Source organism: Chrysochloris asiatica, unplaced genomic scaffold (assembly GCF_000296735.1).
Source record: "Chrysochloris asiatica unplaced genomic scaffold, ChrAsi1.0 scaffold00257, whole genome shotgun sequence".
In the NCBI taxonomy this organism is placed as follows: Eukaryota; Metazoa; Chordata; class Mammalia; order Afrosoricida; family Chrysochloridae; genus Chrysochloris; species Chrysochloris asiatica.
In genome coordinates this window covers 2778967-2799803 of record NW_006408775.1, presented here as the reverse complement: position 1 = coordinate 2799803, position 20837 = coordinate 2778967, and the positions used below count along the sequence as shown (strand labels likewise).

Genomic DNA, 20837 nt, shown 5'->3' with positions numbered 1-20837 from the left:
TTTGGTAAGGTGGAGGGTAAGAGAAAAAGAGGAAGACCCCCAATGAGATGGATTGGCCAAGTGGCAGCATCGATGGACTCAAGCATGGCAACAGTAGTGAGTTTGGCCCAGGATCAGGCAATGTTTCATTCTGTTGTGCATAAGGTCTCTATGGGTCGGTACCAACTCGATGGCACCTAACAACAACAACAACAACAATGTGATGCCGTGGGCTAATTCACTGGACTGCAAAATCAGTTTGAACAAAAGGTCACTGGTTCAAGCTTAGCATCTGCTCCTTGGAAACACTATTAGGGTTTCTATGAGTCATAACTGAATGATGACACGTAAGAACATCAACATTATGGGTTGGAACCTACTCAATGGCATTAAGCAACAACACACTGATAATGGTCCCATAACATAACAAACAAAGCCATATTCCCAAATGGGATTCTTCCCACAGGTGTAGGAATTTAGCACTAAAACACATATTTTGGAGGGACACATTCCAGTCCATACCAACCACAGAAATGAACAATGGGTGTGAGTTTTAAGCATCTCACAGTCTCTAGGGAAAAGGGAGAGGAAGGAGCTATGGTCAAACACACAGTGACACCCCATGGGAGAAAATGACAGTTTCAGAGAAGAATCAGCAACCGCTTCACAAACAAGGTGACATTGATTGTATCGTAAAGGGTAGAGAAAGGGCACAGGCAAAGCATCCTGGACAGATGGAATAGCACATCTCTTTCTTAGGAAAAAAGAGACTGATTACTGATATTGTTCTTAGCTGTCACTGAGTCTGTTCTGACTCATTACTGCCCCATGTATGAGAACAGAACCGTTCCATTGGGCTTTCAAGACTGTGACCATTCAGAAGTAAATGGCCAAGCTGTCTTCCAAGGCACTCTGGGTGGGTTCAAACTGCCAATTTCCCACTGAGTAGTTGACCACTTAGCTGATTTGCACCGTTCAGGGACACCTAAGAAAAAAGACGCACCCATGCTGAATATGTTGTCACATGGTAGGACACTAACAAAGATGATGTGCTCTTAGGATTCTGTGTGAGACTTGGGAATGTGAATCATGGCCAAAGGACTGATCATAAGCACAACATTTTGGCCTACAGAAAGCTCCACAGAGAAATAACCCCTTATTGTCCCCACCTAAGATTTCCATATCCTCTAAAAAGTTTCTAGGATCACTTCCAAAATCAGTCACAGAAGATAATCAAACCAGTATGAGTGTTAGCTCTGTACATTAGAATCCACCAAGAACAGAAAGAAGAAAGGAGCACTGAAGCCCGGGTCCCACTCAGGGATTCTTATTCAATTGTTCCACATTTGGCCCAGTATATCTCTATAGCTCCCCAGATGATACTAGCAGGCAGCCAACATTAAGCACCACGGTTCTAGATTCAAGATATCTTGATGGCACAAGGGTTAAGCACTGACTAATAACCAAAAAGTTGGCAGTTCCAGCTCTTCAGTAGAGACATGGGAGAAAGATAGGGCAATCTGCTCAGTCAAGGTTCGCAGTCTTGCAAACTCTACGGCGCAATTCTGTTCAACCTGAAGGGTCACTATGAGCCAGAACAGACTGCACAGCAACATGTTGGGACTGAGATTCTGAGCATTTCCAAAAAGGAAGTGAGAAAATATTAGATATGTGGTGCTTTTTAAATGATCAATTAGAAAACAAAAGCTTAACTTTAATGTAAAATATTTTACAATAAAATAATTGAAACAAATAAATCTATGCCTGGTTACAGGTAAGTCAGAGTCCATTGATATGTATCTAATGTAAATATTTGTTGTAAGTTCTTTACATCACATTATAGTGCAGTGACAGAAATATCTATACCTGTTGATAGATTGAGAGTCCATGATTCCTTCATCACATAGAACCTGTCTTTCTGACAATTATTTTTCTAAGAGTGCCTTTCATGTCCTTGTTCCTGAGGCTGTAGATGAAAGGGTTCATCATGGGGGTCACCACAGTGTACATCACAGTAGCTGCACTGTCTTTCTCAGCTGAGTAGGAGGATGAAGGTTTGTGATACACAGCAATGATGGTGCCATAGAAGAGAGACACCACAGCCAGGTGGGAGCCACAGGTGGAGAAGGCTTTCCATTTTCCCTTTGTTGAGGGAAGTTCTCAGAACAGCACAAGTGATGCAAATGTAGGAAACCAGGATGCAAACCAATGGGGTGCCCATTACCAGGCTTCCCACAGTAAGAATCAACATCTCATTGATGTGTGTGTCAGAGCAGGAGAGCTTCAGGAGAGGAGCTACATCACAGAAGAAGTGGGGGATTCTGTTGTCTGCACAGAATGAGAGTCGAGCTATCATCAGGGTGTGCAACAGAGCATCTAAATTGGCGGTGACCCATGGTCCAGCGACCAGCAGAGCACAGAGCTGAGGAGTCATCTTTGTTGTGTAGCATAAGGGGTGGCACACAGCGACAAAGTGGTCATAAGACATCACAGACAGCAGTAAATTGTCCATGACCACAAACACAATTTAAAAATATAGCTGTGTAAGACACCCAGGGAAGGAGATGGACTAACTCCCTAGTTTGTGGTTGGCCAGCATCTTGGGGATGGTGGTAGAAGAAAAGCAGACATCCACAAAAGACAAGATGCTGAGGAAGAAGTACATGGGGGTGTGCAGACGGGAGTCTGTGCTGATGGCCAGGATGATGAGCAGGTTTCCCAGGACTGAGGCCAGGTACATGCTCAGGAAGAGCCCGAAGAGGAGCTGCTGCTGCTCTGCTGCTGGGGCTGCCTGGAGAGCCACAGGAGGAGGAACTCAGAGACACTCGACTGGTTTGTCCCACTCATGGGTCTAGTTCCAGATGCAAAGAAGAGACATAGAGCAGAAACCTAGGAACCGAGGGATCAGATGGGACAAGTCAGACTCTAGTCATGGTCTTATTTACTTTATCAAGATGCTCGCTAGATTTTCCCCAGTACCTGCCCAAACCCTTCTTAGATGATGCTGGTCTCACTGGAATCATCTTTTTGATATTATGAAACATGACATAAACACATACAGAGACATACTCAACTCATCTCTGTGATTGTGCTTATCCTTTTAACATTTCCTAGTCATTTCTTCATGCCTTGTTGTGGTTAAGTGCTGGTGAGTAAGTTCGACTGTTAGCAACCAAGTATAGGGTTTCTAAGAAGCCTATGGTGGGCTTGAAGGGCCGACCTTGTGGTTATAAGTCCAATGTTTATCCTACAGCACCACACCAAGGCTTCTTCATCACACCTTAGTCGATCATAGAAAGAAAAAGGAAACAACTAATTACTAGTGGGTTTATCTCAGGATTCAACTAATGGGTTCAGGATTCCTGTTACTGCTCCCTACGTTTGTAAGATGTAAGTTGCTAGTAGAACTTCATGCCTAAAGGAAATATTGAAAAGTTTCCTCTGCCATAATCTTACCTGGGAGAGGGTAGTTCTGTAGCTATCATGTGTTCTTTACCTCTCTAGGATTGCCCAATGCTTCTCTCTAGTGGGGCTTTGAGAGTTGTGGAAAGATAGGCGGGTGCTGAGAAAATGAGGAGTATGACTTAATGGTTTTAGCTGTCTTTGCAGGAAAGATGTTTTTGAGAACCACAGAATAGGCACCCATATGAGTCTCCAATTACAGGGAATTGGAGCCAGATTCCCTGAGAGCCTCATTAAAGACAAGAACACAGTAACTGTCACACGTACTATTGGTCCCTTTGGACTAAACAATGATGACAAAGAGTATTATGTAACTCCTAAGTTAGAACTTGTTGTTGAAACCATCATGGTGGAGACAAGTCCAAACAGAATTCCATGGGACCTCAAATCACAACACTTTGTTGATATGGGTTTATGTCTACTGATTTGGAAATTGAGTTCAATAATAATTTCCTTCTTACTCTAAGTCCAGAAACTTAGGTTATGATTGTGTTGCTTGTGTAAACCTATTTTGTTTTGTCTTCAGGTATGGTTATCTGCATAGGCTTACTGATTTGTTTGCCAATTGGGATGCTGTGGGCACATTATAGAGGTCTCCTTAAGCCTCTAAAGCATACATAGTGAAGGTAATGTCTTTGTAAAGTGGGAACAGGAGAACATGGGGAGACACCAGAAAGAGCACAGCATGTCATGATTGAAGCGTTTCAGGGTCTAGAGTGCAATATTTGCCAACTGCCAATGTTGCTCTTGATGTACAGAAACTGAAAGCATTCCCTCTGCAAACAGGATGACCTTTATCACCACTCCTATTCAATATTGTGTCCGAAGTCTCACCCACAGCTATAAGGAAAGAAAAGGAAAGTAAAGGCTTCCAAAATGACAAAGAAGAAGTAAAACACTGCATTTGCCAATGATATTATTCTATGCATACAAAATCCCAAACACTCATCAAAAAACATGTTAGGTGACAGAGAGGGCAATATATTAGAAAAGGGAGGTTGGCAGAAGAATGATGGAGATAGGTAAAGACACAGGGAGGTATGCAAAGGCTATGCAGCATAGAGGTCAATAGTGTCACATACATAACTTTAGAACAACAGTGTTCTGTGGGTAGATACATGGACAGACACATAGTTAGAATGGGTATGGAGGAAAAGTGAGGTTTTACCCACAAATATATAGGGCTTGAAAGATAATATTTGTACATGGGTTTTTATTTACTTTTGCTACAAACACAATAATTTATGTGGTGAAGCATACAGCAGGCAAAATACTGAAAATGTTTTGTTGTTCTTTTTGTTGTTAAGTGCCGCTGAGTCAGTTCTAAATCATAGGGACCCTGGATTTGGTTTCCAAGGAGCAGCTGGTGAGCCTGAACTGCCAATCTTGTGGTTCAAACTGACCTTTCATTCCAGTGCATTAACCTACAGCACCACACCAGTACTCAAAAACTTCTTAGATATTAACAAATATCTTAAGGCAATGAATTGCTGGGCCTGGGGGCTCAGTACCATCGCTCAGGTGACATCAAGGTCAACTGGCATAACATAGTCTACAAAAACAAGGTTTTACATCCTACGCAAGAGCAGCCTTCTACAGAGCAATTGTTGGTCTCTCTATTTGCAAAAGAAAGAAGAGTGATGAGAATTGAAGATGCTTGCAATCAATTTAGTCGGTAGACTAACACAACATGTGAACATCAGTCTCCATGACTCTGAGAACAGAAGAATTAGATTGTGCCTGGCAACCACAACCAATAGCTCTGAAAGAGATCACATTAGAAGGTCCCAGATAGAGTGGGGGGGAAATGTGGAACAAAACTCAAAATTATAAAATTTTAAAAATTAAAAAAAAACACAGGATTACTTGTCAGGAAGTGCCTGAAGGAACCTGAGACTACAGACCCTACCACCCTTCAGGTCTAAAAAGGAAATGACCCTCTTGGTCCAATTTTCAGCCAAGCAGTAGATATACCAAATGAAAAATAACACTAGTATAGTCGGCTCACCAAGGAATGGTAAATCATTAAAAAATGAAAGGGCAATATTTACCTAAGCACAAAGTTGAGAAGGGATGGGCAGGTAGGTGAAATGGGAATAGGAGCCACAGGGAAGCAGTCCTCAAGTCACAATGAAAAGTAACAAATAAATAAGGCTAGAAATAGAATTTCAAAAAATTCAAAACAATAAAATATTCCTCCATCCATTCTTTCTTGTTCTGTTTTTTTTTGTTGTTGTTGTTGTTTTGTTTTGTTTTTTTCCATCATAAGATGATTATTACCTTTAGTATAGGAGCACTGCCAGACACTGGAGATCAATATGGATAGTGCATGCTTTAGCATCTGGAGTGTATCATAATATGTGCAAAGTCTTCAGGAGGGGAGAAAGTTGAAAAGCAAATAATTATAGGACAGTTTGCAATCAACCTAAAAAAAATAGAACTGTTAGTTCCAGAAGAGGGAGCTAGGAAGGCTTCATGGAGGAAAAGGTGACCTTTGACAAATCCTTGAATGTGTAGGGTGAGGAAGAGGTTGTAAACCTGAAGAAAACTAAGGGAATTGAACTGGGAAAAGAAAATAGCAAATGTTTATTTCTCTGATTTCAAAGACATAACTCCAGCTAGATCTACCCTCAAAGTCAGGAACCCAAGCCTGGTAGTCATGAAGCTTTTCCAGGACTCTGTGTTTGCTCACCTCTTGGTGCTCTGGGCCACAATGCCCACAAGGGCCTTTGTGTCTCATCTAAAATGTTATTATGTGCCTGAGACCTCTGATTTCATCCTGTTATTCTTCTAAGTCTCCAAACAAATTTGTGAGGGTGCTTGTGATGCAACGTTTAAGGTTGATCGTCACAGAGGCCATAAAAAGGAGTAGTAGGTAGACTACCACTCATCTGTCTGCTTGTCATACTGTGGTAGGCTTGCGTGTTGCTGTGATTCTGAAAACTATGCCACAAGTATTTTAATTACCAGCAAGGTCATCCATGGTGGACAGGTTTCAGCTGAGCTCCCAAACAAAGGCGGACTAAGAAGAAGGAGAGACAGACTTCTTCCAAATATCTAGTCACTGAAAACCTTGTAAATTGCAGTGGAACCATGTCAGATACCACCAGAATATTGGCTATTGAAACATGATGAAGAATACACAGCCAGAAGATGAGTCCCTCTAGTTGGAAGGCACTCAAAATACAACTAGGGGAAGAGATGCCTCCTCAAAGCAGAGTTGACCATGATGACACGAATGGAGTAAAGCTTTCAGAACCTTCATTTGCTGATGGGACACCACTTAAAATGAAGAGAAACAGCTGTAAAAATCCATTCATAATCAGAACATGGAATGTATGAAGTATGAATCTAGAAAAACTGGAAATTGTAAAAAATGAAATAGAACACATAAACATCGATATCCTAGGCATTAATGAGCTGAAATGGACTGGCATTGGTCATTTTGAATCTGATAATCACATGGTTTACTATGCTGAGAAAGACAAATTGAAGAGGAATGGCATCACATTCATCATCAAAAAGAACATATCTCAATTTGTCTTGAAGTACAATGCTGTCTGTGATAGGGTAATATCCATATGTCTATAATGAAGACCAGTTAATACCACTATTTTCAAATTGACATACCAAGCACTAAAGCCAGTGATAATGAAATTGAAGAATTCTACCAACTTCTTCAATCTAAAATTAATCAAAAATGCAATCAAGATGTACTAACAATTACTGGCAATTGGCATGCAAAGGTTGGAAACAAAGAGAAGGGATCAGTGGTTGGAAAATATGGCTGTAGTGATAAAAATTATTTTGGAGATTGCATGATAGAATTTTGCAAGACTGATGCCTTCTTCATTGCACATACTTTTTTAAACAACATAAAAGATGACTATGCACATGGACCTTACCAGAACATGGAATACACAGAAATCAAACTGACTACATCTGTGGAAGAGATGGTGGAAAAGTTCCATATTATCAGCCAAAACAAGGCCAGGGGCAGACAGTGGAACAGACCATCGATTGCTCATAAGCAAGTTCAGGCTGAAGCTGAAGAAAATTCAAATAAGTCCAAAAGAACCAAAATATGACCTTGAACACATCCCACTTGAACTTAAAGATCATCTGAAGAACAGAATTGATGCATTAGACAATAAATACAAAGACCAGCAGAGTTGTGGGATGATATCAAGAACATCATACAGGAAGAAAGCAAAAGATCATTAAGAAGAGAAGAAAGAAGGAAAAGACCAAAATGGATATCAAAAGAGACTCTCAAACTGGCTGTCAAGCATAGAGATGCTAAAGTAAATGGGAGAAATGAGGAGGTAAAAGAGCTGGATAGAAATTTTCAAAAGGCAGCTCAAGAAGACAAAGTCAAATATTATAATGAAATGTGCAAAGACCTGGAGTTAGAAAAATGAAAGGGAAGAACACACTCAGTATTCCTCAAGATGAGGAAACTGAAGAAAAAATTCAAGCCTCAACTTGCAATATTGAAGGATTTTATGGGCAAAATATTGAATGATGCAGAAAGCATCAAAAGAAGATGGAAGGGATATACAAGTCACTAGAACAAAAAAGAAATAGTCGGTGTTCAACCATATCAAGAGGCAGCATATGATCAAGAGTCAATGTTACTGAAGGAAGAAGTTCAAGCTGCATTGAAGGCACTGGCAAAGAACAAGGCTCCAGGAATTGATGGAATACAAATTGAAATATTTCAAGAAACTGATGCAGCACTGGAGGCACTCACTCATCTATTTCATGAAATTTGGAAGAGGACTACCTGACAAACTGATTGGAAGACATCTGTACGTGTGCCCATTCCAAAGAGAGGTGACCCAACACATTGTGGAAATCATCAAACAATGTCATTCATGTCACATGAAAGTAAAATTTTGCTGAAGATAATTAAAAATGGCTGCAACAGTACATTGACAGGGAACTCCCAGATGTTCAAGCTGAACTCAGACAAAGAGAGAATTGAGGGACATCATTGCAGACATCACATGGATCTTGGCTAGAAGCAGAGAATGTTAGAAAGATGTTTACCTGTGTTTTATTGTCTATGCAAAGGCTTTCAACTGTGTGGATCATGACAAGCTATAAACAACACTGAGAAGGATGGGTATTCCAGAACACTTCATTGTACTCATGAGGAGCTTATACACAAGAGGCAGTCTTTGTAACAGAACAAGAGGATACTGAATGGTTTAAAATTGGGAAAGGTGTGAGTCAGGCTTGTATTCTTTCACCATATTTATTCAGTCTGTATGCTGAGCAAATTATATGAAAAGATTAATTATATGAAGAAAATCATGATATCAGGATTGGAAGAAGACTCATTAACATCCTGCAATATGCAGATGATACAACCTTACTTGCTGAAAGTGAAGAGGACTTAAAACACTTACTGAGGAAGATCAAAAACCACAGTCTTCAGTATGGGTTGTATCTCAATGTAAAGAAAACAAAAACCCTCACAGTTAGGCCAATAAATACCATCAGAATAAATGTAGAAAAGATTTAAGTTGCCAATGACTTGATTTTGCTTGGATCCACTATCAACACTCATGGAAGCAGTAGTTGAGAAATCAAGTGATATATTGCACTGGGCAAATGGGCTGGACAAGACATCTTTAAAGTGTTCAACAGCAAAGATGTCAGTTTTTAGTGAAAATACCAAGTCTTGGTGTTTTCAATAGCCTCATTCCATGTGCATGCTCACCAGCTGCTCCTTTGAAGCACTATACAGGGTCACTATGGGTCAGAACCAACTCGATGGCACTTCAAAACAACAACAACAACATTGCATGTGAAAGTTGGACAATGAGTAAAGAAGACCATAGAAGAATTGATGCATTTGAGTGATGGTGTTGGATAAAAATATTAATAGTTCAATAGACTGCCAGTAGAACAAACAAATGTATGTTGGAAGAAGTGCAGCCAGAATACTCCTTAGAAGCCAAGATGGTAAGAATTTGTCTCTCATACTTCAGATATGTTATCAGAAGGAACCGTTCTCTGGAGAAGGACATCATGATTGGTGGAGGATTAGCAAAAAAGAAGAACTCCAATGAGATGAACTGGCACAGTGGCATCAGCAGTGGACTTCAAGGGTAACAACAGTTATAAGGATAGCACAGGGCTGGGCATACAGCTGTGCATAGGGATGCTATGAGTCAGAACCAAATCGAGGCTCCAAACAGCAACAACATCTGCTACCATAAAGATATACATCACAGAAACCCTATACACAGTTGCTATGAGTCAGAATGACTTGATCATACTGTGTTAAAAGAAAAAATCATCTGCTGTTGGCCATTTAGGTTATTTCCACCTTTTGGCTGTTACAATGAATATAGATGTTCACATCTTGTTCTGAGTCTCAGCTTTTAAGGATTTTGGATATATACCTAGGAGCAAAATTGTTCAGTTATATGCTAGTTCTCCTATACGGGGTCACTATGGGTCAGAACTGACTCGATGGCACTTAACAATAGCATTTTAAGCTTTTTTAGGAACTGCCACACTATTTCCCACATTGCTTTCCCACCAGCGATGAATAAGGTTCACATAGCCTCTCCAACATTTGTTAATTTCTAGGAATTTTTTGTGTTTGTTCTTATCTTAACCTGTGCTGTTGGGAATGAAATAGTATCTCCTGTGGTTCTGATTTGCATCTTTCTAATGGCTGAGGAGCTCTGGTAGCGTAGTGGTTACGAATCGGGCTGCGAACCTTAAGGTCAGCGGTTCGAAACTACCAGCCGCTCCGCGGGAGAAAGATGAGGCTTGCTACTCCCGTAAAGATTTACACCCTCGGAAACCCTGTACAGGGTCGCTATGGGTCGGACCCGACTCGATGGCACTTAACAACAACAACAACAATGGCTGATGGTGCTGAGCTTCTTTCCACAGATTTGGTGGCTCTCTCAACGTCCTCTGGTGAAAGGTCTATTCAAGTTCTTTGCCCATTTTATGATGGGTTATTTCTCATCTTATTGTCAAGTTGTCAAAATTTTAAATTATCATTTTGGGTATTGAATTCTTGTTAGATGTATTGTCTCCAATGATATATTTCCAGTCAGGAGCTTGTCTTTTCATTTTTTCATTTTATTGAAAAACAGTTTTAAAAGGAATATTGGCAAACATGATTACAGAAAGTTTGTAAGCCTGTCTTCAGCCAATAAATGATTGGAATACCTAAAAGGGGTTCTAGAATTTACCTAGTGAAATAGGCTTCTTGTGGAACCTTTGTACTGTATAGGACCTTAGGGGGAATCCTGAGCCCCATCCAGAACATTCTGAGGTGGGACATTCCCACTAGAAAAGACAAGCAGACCAGCCTGGAACAGCTAAAGCGACAGAAGACACATTTTCAAAGAAAGATCAGCAGGAAAAATCCAAAATAAAAATGACAGTATGAGTGGCTACTACAAGAATAAGCAAGTTGTTTACCAGGGAGCTATTAAGGCAAGCAGTCAACTCCCTTCAGGACAAACCCTCCTCTAAGATTGAAACTCAAAGGGAACACATGAACAGGCATGTAAGCTTGCTGGCAACCACATTGATCTACTGGTGAATTGAAGAGGGAAAAAAGGCAGCAATGAAGAAATGGGCTGAGTCCAACCACATTCCATAGACTCCTGTTGACCTGGAGATGAGAGAGAGAAGAGGAAGGGCTGGTTGGTACAAAGTGTGGTGAGACCTGGGGACTCCTGAGCCCATGCACTAAGGACAGAGCCACTGATGGCTAGAGCTGAGAGTGAAGCATCCCACTGACATGAGTGAGAGGAGATGCACAAGAATGCCCAAACTTGCAGACAGTGCCCATTTGACCTAGCCTTGATGGCTTGATAATCAGAACTCAACTAGAGGATGATAAAAAAAAAAACTTTTTTTTTTTTTTATAAAGGAAACGAGTGTAAATTGCTACAGTTTGATGAACTTGAACTATACTTAATGGATGTAGTAGCTCAAAATACCAACTGAGAGGGAAGGAGTCTTCACATCAAGTATCAATCCTATCCCCTCTGTATACAGGATTGATAGGGACAGGGAACTTAGACATTGGCTACCTAAAATGTTGTTATTGTTGTTAGGTGCCTTCGAGTCGGTACCAACTCATATGCACAGCAGAACAAAACACTTCCCGATCCTGGGCCAACCTCACTAAAGTTGCCACACTTGAGTCCATAGATGCTGCCCCTTGGCCAATCCATCTGATTGGGGGTCCTCTTCTTTTTCTCTGACCCTCCACCTTACCAAACATGATATCCCTCTCATCCAAAGTATGAGAGATGAAGTTTGACCATCTTGGCTTCCAAGGAGCATTCTGGCTGCACTTCTTCCAAAACAGATCTATTGTTCTTTTGGCAGCCCACGGCACTTTCAATATTCTTCTCCAACACCATAACTCAAAAGTATCAATTCTTCTACGGTCTTCCTTATTCACTGTCCAGCTTTCACATGCGTAAGAGATTATTGAAAATACCATGGCTTGGGTCAGGCGCACCTTAGTCCTCAAGCTGACATCTTTGTTCTTCAACACTTTTTAAAAAGATCTTGTGCAGCATATTTGCCTAATGCAATACATCGCTAGATTTCTTGACTGCTGCTTTGGTGAGTGTTGATAGTTGATCCAAGAAGAATGAAAACCTTGACAACTTCAATCTTTTCTCCGTTGATAAGAATGTTGTTTATTGGTCCAGTGGTAAGGATTTTTGTTTTCTTTATGTTGAGATGTAATCCATACTAAAGGCTGGGCTCTTTGATCTTCATAAGTAAATGTTTTAAGTCCTCTTCACTTTCAGCAATCAAAGTTGTATCATCTGCATATCGCAGGTTGTTAATGAGTCTTCCTCCAATCCTGATGCCACGTTTTTCTTCATCGAACCCAGCTTCTCAGATTATTTGCTCAGCAAACAGGTTGAATATATATGGTGAAAGAATACAACCTTGTCGCATACCTTTCTTAATTTTAAACCATTCAATGGTCCTACATTCTGTTTGAACAACTGCCTCTTGGTCCACGTACAGAATCCTCATGAGTACAATTAAGTGTTTCAGAATACTCATACTTTGCAATGTTGTTCATAGCTTGTCATGATCCACATAATCAAAAGCCTTTGCATAGTCAATAAAGCACAGGTAGACATCTCTCTGATATTCTCTGCTTTCAACCAAGATCCATCAGACATCAGCAATGATATCCCTCATTCTATGGCCTCTTCTGAATCCAGCTTGAACGTCTGGAAGTTCTCTGTCAATGTATAGTTGCAGCCATTTCTGTATTATCTTTAGTAAAACTTTACTCGCATGGGATATCAAAGATATTGTCCAATAATTTCCACATTCTGTTGGGTCACCTCTCTTTGGAATGGGCACAAATACGGATCTCTTCCAATAAGTTGGCCAGACAGTTGTCTTCCAAATTTCTTGGCAGGGATGAGTGAGTGCCTCCTGTGCTGCCTCACTTTCTTGAAAGATTGTAATTTGTATTCTATAAATACCTAAAATGTGGGGGTGATGAAGGCATGAAGTGACTGGCTTACAAGTTTTCAAGGGGGAGTTTAGTTTAAGAGTGTGCAGGGGAAGGTAGAGTCTCCACTGAATAGTTTACATCTTATCTAGATGGGTCTGGTGAAAAGATATGGGGATAGGATTCTTATGATTCAATAGTAATTGTTATGACTAATTACGACTGTCACAATAAAGGTAGAAGTTCTGTAACAGAAAGGGGGGTGCAGTTATTCTTACAGTCCAGGAACAGAGGACCCTAGGACCATCAAGGGAGAAAAGCACAAATGTAATGCAGGACCCTATCCAGAGAAGCAGTGATACCAGAGATGGAGACAGAGACAAGGACATGGAGAGATAGAGCAACTGAGGACTCTGGATTCATGAAAAGAGAGGGACTGGGTGCTGGTGGCCAGGAGGCAGGCTTACACAATGTGCCCTTTGGTTGTTTAAATTATTATGTATTCCCGAGTGTTTTTGTGTATAGTCCCCCACACAAAAGAAAAAGAAAATCTGTTTTAAATTCGTATGAGGTCCCTTTTCCTTAATTTGTCTTTTGTGTTTTGCAGTTTTGTTATTAAATTAGATAATCCATTGCTAAAAGCTAGCCTTGACAGTATTGCTCCTGCTTTTTCTTCTAATAATTTTATGGTTTGCACATTTATGTCTTAATCCATTTTGAATTTGTTTTTGTGTATGATGTAAGTAATGAATCCGGTTTCATTTTTATACAAGTGGAAACCCAATTTTTCCAGTAGCATTCATTGAAGAAACTTCTCTTTCCTCATCAAATGGATTTAACACCTTTGTCAAAAATCAGTTGACCATGTTGTTGTTGTTGTTGTTGTTAAGTGCCGTCGAGTCGGTTCCGACCCATAGCGACCCTGTACAGGGTTTCCGAGGGTGTAAATCTTTACGGGAGTAGAAAGCCTCATCTTTCTCCCGCGGAGAGGCTGGTAGTTTCGAACCGCTGACCTTAAGGTTCACAGCCCGATTCGTAGCCACTACGCTACCAGAGCTCCTTGTCAAAAATCAGTTGACCATAGATGTGGTTTATTTCTGAACTCTCAATTCTAGTCCATTAGTCTATGGGTCCATTGTTATATCAGTACCAGATTGTTTGAATTACTGTCACTATATAGTATATTTTAAGTCAGGAAGTGTGAGTCCTCCTACATTGTTTTTTTCTCTTTCAACATTGCCTTAGCTATTCAGGTCTTCTTGCCCTTTTATTATTTTTTTTTTTTTTTTTTTTAAGTTGAGGGTTCATTTCTCTATTTCTGTTAAGAAACAAAATGAAATATAGGATTTATTGAATATAAAACTAAGGATCTGATCTGTAAACCTTCACTCAATTCACAATAAAAAGTAGAAATTTAAAACAAAAACAAAAACCAGTATGTGTGCAACTTTCCTTCCATCTCTTATTTTGGAAATTTTTTAAAAAAGCATTAATGTCCATTCTTTTCTAAATGTTTCACAGAATTTTCAAGGAACCCATCTGCCTAGGACTTTTTGGTAGGATAGGGAGTATGTTGAGGAGATGAAGGGTGGGGAGTTTGAACACTGATTTGATCTTTTCACTTGCAACGGGTCTGTTAAAACATTCTATTTCCTCTTGAGTCAGTTTGGGGAGGCCGTAGTGGCTACGAATCGGGCTGCGAACCTTAAGGTCAGCGGTTCGAAACTACCAGCCGCTCCGCGGGAGAAAGATGAGGCTTTCTACTCCCGTAAAGATTTACACCCTCGGAAACCCTGTACAGGGTCGCTATGGGTCGGAACCGACTTGACGGCACTTAACAACAACAACAACAAATACTGTTAAGGATTTGTCCATTTCTTCTAGGTTATGCAGTTTGTTGTTATACATTTGCTCATAATTTTATGTCATAATTTCCTTTATTTATATCATTTCTTACTTTGATTATTTACATCTTCTATTTTTTTTTTCATTCTAGATAAAAATTTACCCATTTTATTGATACTATCAAAGATCTAATTTGTGGTTTTATTGATTCTTTCCATTTTTTTCTTATTTAGATTTTATTTATTTCTTCTCTGATCTTTGCTATTTTCTTTCTTCTGGTTAGTTTGGGCTTTGTTTGCTCTTCTCTTTCAAATTCCTAGAGTTGTCAAGATAGAGTAATGAGTACCATGGAAAATTGGCACATGGAAAAATCAGGTTGCAGTATTATATAGTTTGAGGTCAGGTTTGGTTAAAATCATTTTCTTATATTTTTGACAGTATTGTTACAGGTTACTTATTTCTGGTAATGTAGTGGATTATGAGCTGAGTTGTTAACTGCAAGGTCAGCAGTTCAAATATACCAGTCACTCCATAGGAGAAAGATGACATTTTCTGATCCTGTACAGATTTACAGCCTTAGAAACCCTATACAGGGTTGCTATGAGTCAGAACCAACTCCACGGCACTTAACCACCACCATTACCATACTTTTTTTAATCTCCTGTAGTGTGCATGTATTATAATTCCAAAATTATAATTTATAGAGTCCTTGTCCAGTTACAGAGGAGAAATTGAAGGCTCAGAAAATGTTTACTAACTCACTTTTCAAACAAAATCAGGTTTCTTATGTACTTTGTGTCAGGAGCTAAGCTTTGCACAAAGCATCTGTCTTAGTTTCTTAGTATTGCTGTAACAGAAATACGTCAGTTGGGTGAGTTCCCTGAACAGAAATTTATTTTCTCACAGTTTAGATGATATATCCAAATTCAGGAAACCAGCTCTAGGGAAATGCTTTCTCTGTGTGCCAGTTCTAGGGGAGGGCCCTTGTCTCTTTTCAGCTTCTATTCTTTGGTTCCTTGGTGGTCTGCACAGTGGCCTGTATCTTCCCCTCTGTCTAAATCACCCTGGTGGCAAAATGGGTTATGAATGGGCTGTTAACAGCAAGATCAGCACCTCACACCCACCAACCACTCCACAGGAGAAAGATGAAGCTATCTGCTCCTGAATTTATGGTGTCAGAAACCCTACCAGGCAGTTTTGTGTCTTTCTGTGTCTAATCTGCCCTTCTTATATTTCAAAACGTTTTGTTGTTGTTGTTAAGTGCCATCGAGTCGGTTCTGACCCATAGCGACCCTGTATAGGGTTTCCGAGGGTGCCAAAAACACAATGTATATCTCATTAACATAATAAACAAAGCCATATTCCCAAATGGGATTAAATTATCTCCACAGGTATAGGAGTTTAGCACTAAAACATCTACTTGGCACACAGATTTAAGTTCATACCAGCAACAGAAATGGACATTGGGTATGTGTTCCAAGCATCTCATAGTCTCTAGAGGGAAGGACGAGGACAGAGCTGTGATCAAACACACAGTGACACCTGAGTAATCAGTGAAAACAGAGCTGCTGTATGAGACCCTAGGGGGAAAATGACCATTTCAGAGACAGGAATCAGCAAACACTTCATTGACTTGTATCCTAAAGGGTAGAGAAACGGGACAGACCTTTCCTGGACAGAAGGAATAACACATGTTGACCTTTTTCTTAGGAAAAAAAAAAAAAAGGAGGGAGGGGTTGTTGCTATTGTTTTTAGTTGCCATTGAGTTTGTTCTGACTCATGACTGACCCGTGTTTGAGAATAGAATTCCTCCATTGGACTTTCAAGACTGTGACCTGTCAGTAGTAGATGACCAAGCTGTCTTCCAAGGCACACTGAAGAGGTTCAAACTGCCAACCTCCCTTCCATTGAGCAGTTGAGCACTTACCAATTTCTGCCACTCAGGTGCTCCAAAGAAGGCATACCCATGCTGAATATACTCACACGTGTTGGACATTAATAAGGATGATGAGTTCTAAGGATTCTGTGTGAGGCACAGAAAGGTGAATTATGGCATAAAGATTGCTCTTAGCACAATGCCATTTTGGCCCACAGAGAATTTTCTTCCTAATGTTAGTCCCCACAAAAGACTGTCCTGTCCTCAAAGGTTTCTAAGCTCACTTCAAGAAGAACAATCACAGAAGATATGCAATCAGCATAAGTATCAACTCAGAATGGACATTGGAATCCTCAGGGAACTGAAAAGAAGGAAAGACCACCAAAGCCTGGGTCCTACTCAGAGATTTTTACTTAATTGTTCCAGGTTTGAGCTAGCATCAGTATATTTTTTAATAATTTTTATAATTATAAAAATGATACTAGGTGATACTAATAGGCAGCCTGGATTAAACTGCCCTGTTGTAAATTCAAGATGCTCCAGTAGCACAAGGGTTAAACATTTGACTGCTAAGCACCAGTGGCTCCATGGGAAAAAGATGAGGATGCCCACTCCTGTAAGATATCCAGTCTCAGAAAACCAAAGGAGAAGTTCTACTTGTCTTATAGGGTCACTGTGCGTCCAAAAGGACTCAATGGCAATAGGTTAATGGTAGTAGGTGTGGTGGCACAGGGGTTAAGCACTTGACTAATAACCAAATAGTGGGCAGTTCCAGCCCTCCAGTAGAGCCATGGGAGAAAGGTGGGGCAATCTGCTTCAGTCAAGGTTTTCAGTCTTGCAAACTCTACAAGGCAGTTCTCCTCAACCTGTAGGGTCACTATGAGCCAGAACAAACTGCACTGCAGCATGTGGAGACTGAGATTCTAAGCATTTCTAAAAGGGAAGTGAGAAAATACTGGCTAGGTAGAGCTTTTTAAATGATCACTTAGAAAGCAAAAGCTTAACCTTTATGTAAAATATTTTACAATAAAATAATTAAAAACAAATAAATCTATACCTGGTTGCAGATAAATTGGAGTCCATTGATATATATCTAATGTAAATATATGTTTTAAGTTCTTTATAGACATTGATAAATAGTTCATCACAATATAGTGAAATGGCAGAAATATTGAGAGTTCATGATTCCTTCATCACATAGAACCTGTCTTCCTGACAATTATTTTTCTTAGGGCCCCTTTCATGGTCTTGTTCCTCAGGCTGTAGATGAAAGGGTTCAGCATGGGGGTCACCACTGTGTACATCATAGTAGCTACTGTGTCTTTCTCAGCTGAGTGGGAGGATGAAGGTTTGAAATACACAGCAATGATGGTGCCATAGAAGAGGGAAACCACAGCCAGGTGGGAGCCACAGGTGGAGAAGGCTTTCCATTTTCCTTTTGTGGATGGGATTCTCAGGACAGCACAGGTGATGCAAATGTAGGAAACCAGGATGCAAACCAATGGAGTGATCATTACCAGGGACCCCACAGTAAAAATCAACATTTCATTGATGTATGTGTCAGAGCAGGAGAGCTTCAGGAGAGGAGATATATCACAGAAGAAGTGAGGGACTCTGTGGTCTGCACAGAATGAGAGCCGAGCTGTCATCAGGGTGTGCAACAAACCATCTGAATTGGCAATGACCCAAGATCCAGCAACCAACAGAGCACAGAGCTGAGGGGTCATCTTTGTTGTGTAGTGTAAGGGGTGGCATACAGCAACAAAGCGGTCATGGGACATCACAGACAGGAGGAAATTGTCCACGTTCCCAAACACAATGAAAAAATACAGCTGCGTGAGACATCCAGAGAAGGAGATGGACAGAATCCCAAGCATGTGGTTGGCAAGCATCTTGGGGACAATAGTGGAGGAGAAGCAGACATCCACAAAAGACAGGTTGCTGAGGAAGAAGTACATGGGGGTGTGCAGGCGGGAGTCAGTGCTGATGGCCAGGATGATGAGCAGGTTTCCCAGGACTGTGGCCAGGTACATGCTCAGGAAGAGCCCGAAGAGGAGCTGCTGCTGCTGCTGGGGCTGCCTGGAGAGCCACAGAAGGAGGAACTCAGGGACACTTGACTGGTTTGCCCCACTCATGGGTCTAGTTACAGATGCAGAGAAGAGAGACACAGAGCAGAAACCTGGGATCTATGGTTCAGATGGGGCAAGTCAGGCTCCAGCCATGGTCTTATTTACTTTATCAGAGTTGCTCAGTAAGGGTCTCCCCCAGTCCCTGTCCCACCCCGTCTTAGATGTTGCTGGTTGCATTGAATCATCCTTTTGATATTATAAAATATAACATTTAGCACACACAGAGATGTACTCAGCTCATCTGTGATTGTGCATGACCCTTTTAACACTTCCTAGTCTTTTCTTCATGCCTGTTTTAATAGATCATAAAAAGACAACTGAAATAACTGATTATTAGTGGGTTTATCTCAAGACCCAGCTAATGGTTAAGGACTCCTGTTAATGCTCCCTAGATATGTAAGATTAAACAAGAGAACTTCATGCTTTAAGAAGAATATTGAAGTCTCCTCGGCTGTAATCTTACCTGAGGAAGGTTGGTTCTGTAGCTATCATGTGTCCATCACTTCTGTACAACTGCCCACTTCTTCTCTCTATGATGGAGGCTGGAAAGTTTGGGAAATATAGGCAGGTCCTGAGCAAATGAGGAGGAATAGGGGTTCATGATTTTAGCTATTTGAACAAGAAATAGGTTTGCAGAGTCAAAGAGCAGGCATTTACAGGAGTCTCCATGACCATTTGAGCCAGATTCCCTGAGAGCCTCATTAGAAACAAGAACACAGTAATTGTCCCAACTAACTTTTGGCCCCTTTGGATCACACACTGATTACAAAGAGCATTATGTAACTCCTAAGACAGAACTTGTTGTTGAAACCATCTTGGTAGGGACAAGTTCCAAACAGAATCTCCCTGGGGCCTCAAATTGCATTACTTTGCTGATCTGAGACCAATATCCCTCATGGACATAGATACAAAAATTGTTTAAAAATCCTGGCCAATAGAATTCAACAGCATATCAAAAAAATAATATGTTATGTCTTTGCCTGGTGTGGCACTGTAGGATAATGCGCTAGACCACAGGTCAGTTTGAGCCACAAGATCCACAGTTAAAACCCATCAGTCACTCCTCAGACATCCTTTGAGTCAGAACCAACTCGATGACGCTTAACAATGACAGCAGCAACATGCAAACATAGTTCTATGCTAGAAAACAATCAACATAATCCACCATATGAATAAAACAATGGAAAAGATCCATACTGATGATCAGATTGATTGATACAGACAAGGCATTTGACAAAATCCAATATCCATTCCTGATTTTTTTAAAAACCACAACAAAATAGGAATAATAGGGAAATCCCTCAACATTGTTAAAGACATATATACAAATCCAGCAGCCAGCATTACTCTCAGTGGAGAGAAACTGAAAGCATTCCCTTTGCAAACAGGAACCAGACAAGGATGCCCTTAATCACCACTCCTATTCAATATTGTGTCACAAGTTTTACCAGACCTATAAGGCAACATGCAAACATAGTTCTATGCTAGAAAACAATCAACATAATCTACCATATGAATAAAACAATGGAAAAGATCCATACTGATGGAGAAGGATGTCATGCTGGGTAGGGTGGAGGGTCAGAATAAAAGAGGAAGACCTCCAATGAGATGGATCAGCCAGGTGGCATCATTGATGGACTCAAGTGTGGCAGCGGTAGTAAGATTGGCCCAGGATCGGACATTGTTTCGTTCTGCTGTGCATGGGGTCGCTGTGAGTCAGTTCCGACTTGATGGCACCTGACAACAACAACAACAACAACAACATAAGGCAAGAAAGGGAAATTAAAGGCATCCAAGTTGGTGAAGAAAAAGTAAAACTCTGTTTCTAGATGATAGGATGCTATACACAGAAAATCTCAAAACCTCAGCAAGAAAACTATTGGAACTTATTGAAATACATAAAAATTAGTCAAATTCCTCTACAATAATAAAGACAACTCTGAAAAGGAAATCAGGAAAGTGGAACAATATACACTTGTCTGTGGATATTCATCATCTACAAGCTCAAATTTCTGATATAAGTAATTCTCAAGTTGAGAACTGAGTGGCTACTAATTTGCTACCT

General features: G+C 40.4%; 1 protein-coding gene and 1 pseudogene across 1 annotated transcript; both read right to left on the bottom strand.

Annotated features, from left to right (window-relative positions):
* Positions 1–1878: 1878 nt before the first annotated feature.
* Positions 1879–16763, bottom strand: LOC102822148 (annotated as a pseudogene).
* A 1073-nt stretch (positions 16764–17836) lies between these two features.
* LOC102821764 (olfactory receptor 1361-like) lies at positions 17837–18778 on the bottom strand. The gene has a single exon (XM_006873985.1). It carries the CDS (start codon positions 18776–18778, stop codon positions 17837–17839), a length of 942 nt encoding a protein of 313 aa, XP_006874047.1.
* Between the last annotated feature and the right edge of the window lie 2059 nt (positions 18779–20837).

Bases quoted from the DNA above. Each gene is read 5' to 3' on its own strand.
- LOC102821764 (XM_006873985.1), bottom strand. From the start codon at position 18,778: ATGAGTGGGGCAAACCAGTCAAGTGTCCCTGAGTTCCTCCTTCTGTGG.